General features: G+C 43.0%; 1 protein-coding gene across 1 annotated transcript; it reads right to left on the reverse strand.

Moving 5' to 3' along the window:
• Window positions 1–4,326: 4,326 nt before the first annotated feature.
• Window positions 4,327–10,086, reverse strand: CTLA4 (cytotoxic T-lymphocyte associated protein 4). The gene is made up of 4 exons (XM_036422148.2): window positions 9,646–10,086; window positions 6,421–6,768; window positions 5,857–5,966; window positions 4,327–4,487 (listed from the first exon to the last, which is right to left on the reverse strand). Exons 1-4 carry the CDS (start codon window positions 9,752–9,754, stop codon window positions 4,383–4,385), a joined length of 672 nt encoding a protein of 223 aa, XP_036278041.1. The 5' UTR covers window positions 9,755–10,086; the 3' UTR covers window positions 4,327–4,382.
• Between the last annotated feature and the right edge of the window lie 512 nt (window positions 10,087–10,598).

The following is a 10,598-nucleotide window of genomic DNA, read 5'->3' on the forward strand; positions in this document are numbered from 1 at the left end:
CGGCCTTTGCAGGAACCATTAGCCCTGTACAGACATTTTGCAAGTTTGTACTTGGGAGGGGTGGGCCAGCCTTTAGGGTGCCTCCAAAACTCCACTTGGCTCCCTTTGATGTTCAAGCAGCATGTCTCACATGGGGGTGAGTTGAAGGGTTGTGGCATCTCCAGGCTTCCTGATGCCAGGTCCTACCGTGGACAATCAGGGAACACTGGGGAGTTTCCTGCATTGGCCAAGATGTTGCAAGAAAATGTTCTTATACCAAGTATGCCAAAAGCTACAAAGATGAATGGACAAAGCCCTAGTATGACAAAAGTTAATAAGATAATTGAATAGGAAAAACAGCCATCCCTTCCTATCCTAGAAGAACCACCTGTGAGCAGGAAGGAGGCGGCGGGGAGAGTAGGAGGATGGTTTTTGAGATGGGTGTCCACCATTCTCCCAGGTCGAGGCACCTGAATAAATCTCTTTTATATAAAATAAAACGAAGCCTTTAAGAAGCCTAATCAGGTGCCAAAAAAAATGAAGCAATAGAAATAACTTTCCATGGAAAGTCATATTTCTTCTTTGCTTTGAGACCTCCCTAAAGAGTAACTTAAATTTATAAATTCTCAAACTGGCTTTGCTTCAATTAACAGCTCAGTGACAGAAACATTTTGCAAGTTCAGTTCCAAGTAAATTAAGTGTGTAGCAACTGTGGAGATGGAAGAAAGTTCAGACTTTTTATAAAAAATATAGTCAGTTTTAGTAACAACCCTGGAGTTCAAAACAGACAGAGAGAGTAAAAATGAGCATTTTTGCCTTTACACACACACACACACACACACACACACACACACACAAGATTGGAAGAAACTGGATTTCTGGATTGAGATAAAGGATAGAACGTGGGGACAGGGTAGCCAGCTGGAGGTCACATTCCAGAGTCTTAAAGGTTTAAGCCAAGAGATAGATTGACCTGCACTTAGTTCTGCTGGTCAAAGGGAAAAGGGAAAAAAATATTAGGCTGAGCCACCTAAGAAAACACAGCCATGTTCTGAAAAAAAAGAAAGAAAAAAAGAAAAGACAGTTATCCTTCCCATAATCCCTGATATCCTAGCTCCCCAAGTCTCCAAGAAATTTACTTGAGCATCTATTGTGTGCCTAAAGCTCTAATGATTCTTATTTTGGAGGTATCTCCCCTGACGCTGGGGAGAAAAGACATGCACATTTGAAATTAAAGATGAAACCAAATATAATTGCAATACAAAAGGGGAGAAATCCATGTGGGCTTGAAATACCAGCAAAAATAATGGAGAAGGCAGCACCTGAGATGAGTCCTAGTGGATATAAAAATAAGGGGTAAAGATATTTGGGGGTAAAATATGTGGAAACAAGAAGTAGCAGAAATGGGAGTCCCATGTTGAAAGAAAAAGGAAGATGAGCAGAGGTATAGGTTGGAAACTGATAGGAGTTGGGGCTGACCCGGGTAGCTCTATCCTGCTTCCCTTGTCATCCACAGTCCTACCTTGGACCAGCAGTTCCAGTGAGAAAGGTTATAGTGCCCAGACTCCCCCTCCATTGTAGACCAAGCCCCACGTAGATGAGCAGAATCTTTGTGTTTTTGCAGAACCCTGATCACAGAGATAGAGATAGTGGTGAAGGTTTGAATGCCATGAAACAGTTGGGGGCAATGATTTTGGGGGCAATGAATCTCTGACTATTGCAAGCAAAGGACCTGTAATATATTCTTTCAAACAAACTGGGAATTAGAAGGGTCTTTCATCTAGGGACCAGATGCCCTCACCCCATATTTTATTTCTTCTCTTTCAATGGATTCTCAGGACATACTCTTTCTTGCCCATCCTTCTGCCATAGGGAAATTTTTTGAGATAAAGAACACTTTACTTTTTTGAGACTGAATGAAGAGGATAATGCTTAACTCAATGAATAGCTAATAGAATTTCAAGTAATAGTATTGGATATACTAAGCTTAAATAAGTAATCCATCATCTAATGGTGATTGAAATATACCTGAGAGGCCCTCTCTGTCATTTGGATTGGCCATCAACTATGAAAAGAATGATCTCTCTAAAGACATTTGGAGGAACAGAAATGATATCATACTATCTATTGGAGGCTCCTACATTGTGTGTTTCTTTATGGCTTCCAACCAAAAGCCAAGAGAGCTAGAGTTAACCTCAACAGAGTAGGAGCTCATTCTAGGTAACTGCTATTACCATATATTGAAAGATCTATTCATTTTTATTTAACAATCTTTATAGAATGTATGGAATGCTCACTATGTGCAGTCTCATTTGTTTGTTAACACTTGTTGGAGAGAGAGAGAGAGAGAGAGAGAGAGAGAGAGAGAGAGAGAGAGAGAGAGAGAGAGAGAGAGAGAGAGAGAGAAAGGGATGTCTAAGCAGTGATTCTCAAATTTCTAGCTCCATTGCCCAAGTTTCTGATTCAGTACATCTGAAGTTAACATTTGAACCAGTATTTTGAGCAAGTTTGTTCAGTTACTGGTGGTCCCTGGCCACACTGAGAAACATTTCACAAGACAAAAACAGGATGTGGAGGTCAAGAATGAGAAACCTTGTGTGAAAACCAAGCAGGCCGAGGCTACAATTGGTTAACCAAGAATCACAGAAGGCTCAGTGGGCCAGGTCTGCGAGCTGATAGTAACACAGGTATGTTTTCCCCAGATTTGTGAAATAGTTCATTTGGAAGCTTCAAGGAAAAGTTCTGTTTGTCATGGAAGCAGATCAAAGTGGCTGCAAGGGGCATGGTTCACAACACTGGAGTTGCCATGACAACTGTAATGGGCAGCCCAGTTGAGAAAGCTGTGGGTAAGAAGGAAGAGGTGAAAACCCTGTGCTAAAGAGAGTGCAGTGTGATTTATCAAGAACTGCTATACCTGTGGTAGCGCACTTAATATTTCAAATAGTTGTGAAGAAATCAAAAGGTCCAGGGCTGAATTATTCCAAGAATGGCTTATAGGTAATGGGCTGGTACAGTGGTCAGCAAACTCATTAGTCAACAGAGCCAAATCTCAACAGCACAACGATTGAAATTTCTTCTGAGAGTGAAATTTTTAAAACTTAAATTTCTTCTAATGACACTTCTTCAAAATAGACTTGCCCAGGCCATGGAATTTTGTCGAAGAGCTACACTCAAGGGGCCAAAGAGCCACATGTGGCTCACGAGCTACAGTTTGCTGACCACGGGGCTAATAGATAGCTAATTCTGGAAGCATTTGCCCTTTGGAATTTTTTTTTTTCATTTTGTTCCCAGTATGTCTAATATTGGAGGCCCCACCTACTGCTGAATGAATCAACCAAAAGCAAATTCAAAAATAATACTCAAATACAAGGAAAATAAGAACAACTCTGAAAAACGACCACCACAGATTTTATTTAATTAAAAATATTATACATGTTGTTGCATTTTCATGGAAAATATTGAGTTAAAAAACACCAACAGTGTTACTTTTCAGAACCCTTAATGCACCCCATTCTGCTACCTGCTTCTTTGTTCTGTCCATGGCATTAACCGTGTGTATAACTGGAGCTCCCTTGAAGCTCATACCCATATGACTCCTGGAATGAGCCATTTTCTTGACAGTGGTGTTCTATCAAGTAAACTCTGGTTTCCTTGAAAACCATTCAAAGGAACTGGCATAAAAGCTCATGTCAACACCAATTCAGCCCAACATGTCTGCAAGAATCTGCTATGACCGTATCCAGTTTCCAGGCTAGTTAGTAGGTGATCTTGTATTCTGTCTGGTGTATTAGTGTCCTGAGCCCCTTCACCAAGCTTCCCCTGAACTCACGGTGGGAAGACACTGCCATATAGTGTTTATATTCAAACTATCAGCAAGTACACAAAAGCACGTGTGGCCCCCATGCACATTACTAGCAAATAAAAAAATAATATATATTGGTACAATACAACCCTTGGAATCACTGGCTCAAATATAGCCATGTGAGTATTCTTAAACTATTCATTTAATTATACACCTGTTAGGAAAAATACCACAGCATAAAAACTTAACTTGAAAATATCATTTCAGCTAGAAACGTCTCACATGGAAATCTTTTGCTTTCCCAGGACTATAGCATCCCTTAACTTACTTCCTTGATTCCACACCATAATGCTGCATCCGCATATTGCTCCCAAGTGATGCTTTTACTAAAATTGGATCTGATGTGACAGAAATATCCTGGCTCCGTTTTTCTGCTCCTTTGCTGTAAATTGTAGTATACCTAATGTGGGTTCTGTATCCAGCTTTGCATTAAAGAGTACACAAAGTACACAAATAAATGAAAATAACTGGATAGCAAAAAGGTGGAATTGCCTCAGCACTTAGAAATCAGAAAAATAGTCTTCCTCTTCGTAATGGTCTCTCAATTGATGGGAATAAAATACGGCTGAAATTGCTTTTCACATTCTGGCTCGGTGGGGGGCATTTTCACATAGACCCCTGTAGTAAGAGGACTTCTTTTCTTTAGCTGCCAAACAGAACAAGAAATGATAGTTATTCTTGAGGAATACAGAAGTACCTTCTAACCATAATAGGATTCAGCAACTATGGGGTTCCTCCTCTGTTGAAAAATGAATGTTCACAGCATAAAGAATTATAAGCCACGGGGAAATGTTCTTGATTGAGCCATTAAAACTCAGTTTAGATAAATAACTCTGTGCTATGAATGCAAAAGAGCAATTATTTCCCCTGACTGAAAGATAGAAGAAAAAGATTTTGAGAAAGTTTCTGAAAAAAACACCCCAAATGTCTATGATAAGTCATTGGATGTTGTCTGTGGGGGGACGAGTTTGATAAGATAATGAACTTTAGTTGTTCTGATTGAGAGCTGTGTTTCTCATTTCTAGTCCTCATACACTTTTTATTACTTTCTGTCTGTTCACATTAGTTCCCAGTTTTTATCATCTAGTAAATTAAGCTCCAGGTTCAGCAAACTATTCTGTGAGGTGATTTGTAGCAAATGGGGTAGGAAGAAACAACAGCAACAGAAGAGGTTGAAAGAGGATTTTAGGAGAGAGAGAAAGGGGATGGGGGGGAAGGGGAGAGTAGGCAGAGAGGAAGGCAGGGAGAGAAAAAGAATGAGAGAGAGAGGGAGGGAGTAAAGGAGGAAGAGAGGGAGGGAGGGAGTAGGAAGGAAAATGAGGGAGAAGATTTTTACAAAGCCAGTCGTAGGCAGAGATGGCTGAAAATGACTGTCAGAAAGAAATCCTGAGAGGGGGGCCAGATTCCATACCTTCTCTTCTACCAACAAATTGTGGTAAATAAAAAAATGGGGTTCACTTTTGCTGGGCTGGAAGGAAGGGAGATCAAGACTTCCCAAAGTTTCCCAGTTAAGCTGTCTGGGAAATAGAGAGCCCTAGAGATGAGTTATGTGGACAACTACAGTGTGGACAAGGAAGGCACAAGCTGGGTTCACAGAGAGATGGCTTCCTGATGAAGGAGAGGGATGGTAAGGGAGAGAGAGTGAGATTCATCCAAATGGATGGTCCTCTCTAACATTTTGCTCAACTTAATCTTGGGTTTCAGGGTGATTAACCAAAGCACATTGTCATGAAGATAAAGAGCAAAACAACTGCCCCGTGTTGTTCAAATGGTTACTCAAACTGAAACCTTCTTCAGAAGCACACAAACATTCGATGTCAAATACACTCATCTAAAATATTACTCATCCTGAAACCTCAAAGGCCAATGCCTTGGGTTCTAGTGTGCTCTTTACCACTGTCCTTCGCCTTCCTCATTTATTGCTTCATCTCAAGAAAACGAAAAGCGTCATCTGGTCAGTTGCTATCACTAAAGGTATCCCATCCAAATTGCTGCGTTGTCAGCATCACACTCACCATTTTGCTCAAAGAAACAGCTGTGATGAGGAAACTGTAAAAAAATAACCCCGAACTAACTGCTGCAAGGATCCAGAGGAGGAAATCAGAATCCGGGCATGGTTCTGGATCTGCAACAGAAAGCAAAGCAGAGCCTCCCTGAGCCACTCTTTAAACATTAGGACCTTACTTCCATTGATGAAAAGATGAAGAAATTTGAGCTTCCAGACTTTAATAATAGAGCTACCCATCAATTAAGTCCAACTACTCAGGGTTACTGCCCCAGGAGAGTCATATCAGAGGCATACGAGTAAACTGGATGATGGGTATCATTCCAGAGTGGGTGCCCCAACCTGCCAATGGAAAGACCTTCTCCAACCCATTTTAGTTTAGAGTCAGAATGCTGTTTGGCTTGCCACCCATGCTATCAAAAGGGCTACCAGGTAGTATGCCAGAGAACTCTTAAAGAGAATTTTCACAATCCTATAAAATGAACCACCTGACATTAAGGAGCGAACCTATTTTCGTGCAAAGAAGAGACAGCAAGTACAAAAGGTGCTAGGGTAGTGATATGGCTTTGCTCACCAATGACATAAATCTGGGTTCCATTGCCCATGCCCACATAGTAGGGAGGTGGGTACAGGAGCTCCACCTTGCAGATGTAGAGGCCCATGTCCGTGGCCGTCAGCCCTTGGATGGTGAGGTTCACTTTGTTTCCACTAGAAGTACCAATGCAGGTGGAATCATCTAGGAAGGTCAACTCCTTCTCCACCATGTACGTTGTGGCACAGACTTCGGTCATCTGGCTGCCAACCTCCCGCAGCACTGTCACCCGGACCTCGGCAGCTTTGCCTGCAGGTTCATACTCACACACAAAGCTGGCTGCACCTCGGCTGCTTGCCAGCACCACTGCAGGCTGGGTCACCTGTATCCCTAACATGGAAAAACCAAAGAAACTCTGTGAACCCGTCTTCACCCACCACCAGGCCCAGGTAAAAGCCAGAGAAGATTTATCTTTGATAGGCACCCTCCCATCAGCTTTCAGTTATTCTCTTCTTAAAACAGTCCATCACCACCTGCTATCCCTTCCCTTTTCCATTCCTCCCCCCACCCCATACACACTCCTTTCCCTCTATCTTCCAGCTACCCACAAAGGTGCTTCTTATTGGCCTTGGCTGGTTTGGCTCAGTGAATAGAGGACTGCGGACTGACAGGGTACCTATGTTGGCCCGGGAACTGAAGGGTCCCATTCCGGTCAAGGGCACATGCTTGGGTTGCAGGCTTGATCCCCAGTGTGGGGCGTGCAAGAGGCAGCCAGTCAATGATTCTCTCTGATCATTGATTTTTTTTTTTTATCTCTCTCTCCCTTTCCCTTCCCCTCTGAAATTAATAAAAAATATGTATTTTTAAAGGGTGTTTCTTATTGGAAAATAGGTGTTTTTTAAGGCAGTTGGTTGTGCCAGAAAGAACATGGATGTGACAAACGGAAGACCTGGCTCTTCCATGAAATACATGACTTGTCATGCCTCCCCTGTGGACTTCATTTTCCCTCACATGTAGGAAAAGGGGAATGGTTTGATAGTATCAGAGTGCCTTCCAACTCTGGCATTCTAAGATTAAAATACAACTAGAGGAACTATAGTTCAGGAACTATGAGTAGTAGAGAAAATGTTGGAGGCTGAGGTGCAGAATATTGCCTTATATCTTTAAGCATCCCTCAAAAACATTTGCCTACGTTTCCCTGGCCCTATATCGCTATTACCCATGAGTAGCAGCACGTTGGCTCACTGTATCGGCCACCCCCTTCCCTGACATTACTATCGTAGAATGAGGGATGCCATAGATGAAGAAAGCCACAGAGCAGAGGGCACCGGGTCGTTTCCTCTCCAGGCTGAGGCATCCCTGCTGTTAACTTCTGTGGGCTTTTCCTGCCACTGCCACCACACCTTCCGCCACCCTCTCTCCTCACTTGAGCATCCTCACCAGTGCTCTTTTTCTCTCTGGTTTCTACAGGATAAGAGAGGCCAGCTCTTTATCCAATCATACAAGAGACATCCAACACTAGGATTGAACCATCATGTCACTCATTCTGCTCAAACTTTTTAAAAAATATTTTGTAGTGATTTTTTGAAAGAGAGAGAGGAAAGGAGAGGGATAGAGAGTGAAACATCCATCAGCTGCCTCCTGCACACCTCCTACTGGGTATCTCTCAACCCGGGCAAGTGCCCTGACTGGGAATTGAACCAGCAACCCTTCAGTACATGCACAGAACAATTCCCAAATAACTGAGCCACCCTGGCCAGGGTTCTGTCCAAACTTTTTGATGCTTACATAGCACTTACTACAAAAAACAAACAATATAAATAACATTTCATAGCCTTCATGATCTAATGCCACTCTATGATTCCAGTCTGAAATTCCTGGATACCGCTTCCTGTGTATACATTACTCTGTTTTGAAGGTGCTAGTCTTTTGCCCCAGGAACTTGTACTGGACGACATCCGTCCTCAGAAGAGACAGCAATATAATAGCAGCCATCGCCATAGGTAATCCAGCAGCCTTGATTAGACAATAGTCTCCCTCCTCAGCCCTTATCTTCATCTATCAGAGATGCCCTCTGAACACCTTCTGCACTGCATAACTTGATTACAGAAATTAAGTTCTGTAATAAAGCTCTGTATTAAACTTTTGTGCACTAATAACACCTCCTCCAGCTTATGCCTTGAGATCGGCCACTATATCCTGCCCAAATGGACACTCTGTAATCCTTAGTGAGTTGACTCTAAGCCGAAAGAAGACCAAGTTTCCTGGCCCACGCCAGGCAAGCTCCCAATGATCACTCCTAAGTCTGGTCACTTTGTTTCCCAGTGTCCACCGTGGGAAGATTTTAGTGACAGTTTGAGATGAATGCCCTCAGAAAGAAATTTGACTGTTTCTAAGGGTACTTAATCTTAAATGTGAAATAATAAAAGGCATATGAGTATTTCTAATTCAGTAAAAATTAAATCGTTAAACATTTTCGACTCAACGCAAACTACATGGTTTCTTAGCGAGAGGGCCTAGCGAGAGATAAGATTGAAATTTAGTGGGAATGCTCCTCATTCTACACCGAATAACCTGGCTTTGGCCTCTAAAGAGCCTTATCTCGTCTGAAAACTGGTGAATCTGCTTCTCAAGTCCACAGGTAGGTAGCTCAGGGCAGCACTTAGGTATCCTATGCAAGACTGATGGCTTGATTCCTTTTTTTGTTTTACCATTTCAAACTGCTTTCACTTTTAAGTTAGCTAAGTAGTTTACAGAGTTGATGAAGAGGACCTTAAAATCTTGACTGTAGTAAAGAAGGCTGAAATGTTACACAAGCTGGCTAATTGGTTTATCAAATTGAATTTGAGGACCTTAAAACATTGAGTCAAGCAAGGGAAGAAGAAACTTTCTATGATTTTGTTCCAATTAGTGTATTGTGTTGTTTTGTTTTTAAAGAAAAATTCTAGCTTGTCCTGATTCCAAGCTCAGATGTGTGTCCAGGACTGCAAGTATCTTTTCTCTCTTAACTCACTCCATTAACTTTGCAGTATTTCCCTTCAGTCTTACCGACGTGCCTGAAAAACCAACCCAGCCCGCTAAGATGGGCTGCACCTGCGCTTGTGCGCTGCTGCCTGCTGGGCCCTGCCCAGCGTGGACCACGGAGCCTGGAGGTTGCAGTGTTACCTGAAGCTTCTGGCTTTGCTAGAAATCACTGCCCTTGACTGCTGAAAGCAATGAAAGCCGGGCGGGAGAGACACTTCCTCCTCCACCTGCGTGTGCACTCACCTTCGGAGAAGACAGGGATGAAAAGGAGAGAGAGCAGCGCGGTGCAGGGCCAGGTCCTTGGGGGCAGGCGCCCCGGAGCCCCGCGCCCCTGGGATCCGAAGCCAGCCATGGCGCTGCGGGAGCGGAGCTCGGGCCTTCAGGAAGCAGAGCGAAACCTTTCAAGATCCCGAAGCTTTGAAATGTGTTTGAACCCACACAGCATCGCGGACTTTATATAGCTGGCTTCCCCATTCAGTACAGGTAGAGGGCATCTGAAGTAGAGGAGCCTTTTTGTTTTGGTTTTACGAGAAAGGAAGCGGTGGGTTTAGCTGTTACGTCGAACAGATAACCTCAAACACTCAAAGTAAAACTGAACAAAACAAGCCAATCTGAAGATGGAAAATGTACTCACTTTGAAACCGAAGCTTTTTTCTTCGCTTTGAGGATAACTCAGTGGAGACTTGGAAAATTTCCTGGAGTGCAGGAGTGCCCCTGGATCCCGGTGGTAGCCAATTGTGTAGGCATCCGTTGGCATCCAACACATTTCAGCGATACCCCACCCCCCAAACTGCCAGCTGCCAAGGGCGGAATCAGTCTGGAGACATCAATCCCACCTGGGAGGCACCATCCCTGCTTTCCAAATAGGAGTTCTCATTTCTACAAGCTCCACGGAGCATTTTCTTTGAAATAAAATACCAAAATCACAGATAAAAAGTAAACTGCTCTGCCTCTGGTTTTACGAATTAGAAAGAGCTCGGGTGCCTGGGAAGCCTCCACTCCACAAAGAGGAACCAGAGTTGGAGAAGGTCCAGCAAAAGCCCCAGAGATTCACACCTTCCATAAGAGGTCAGACGTTGTTTTAATGGGATTTTTTTTCAAGCAGAAAATCCTGGAACTAAAGTTAACTATGATAGAAGTTCTTCAGTTTATGAAACAGGACACATGTTCATCTTATAAGAGAATAAGTTCTGAGC

This window comes from Pipistrellus kuhlii, unplaced genomic scaffold (genome assembly GCF_014108245.1).
Source record: "Pipistrellus kuhlii isolate mPipKuh1 unplaced genomic scaffold, mPipKuh1.p scaffold_m20_p_7, whole genome shotgun sequence".
NCBI classification, from domain to species: domain Eukaryota; kingdom Metazoa; phylum Chordata; class Mammalia; order Chiroptera; family Vespertilionidae; genus Pipistrellus; species Pipistrellus kuhlii.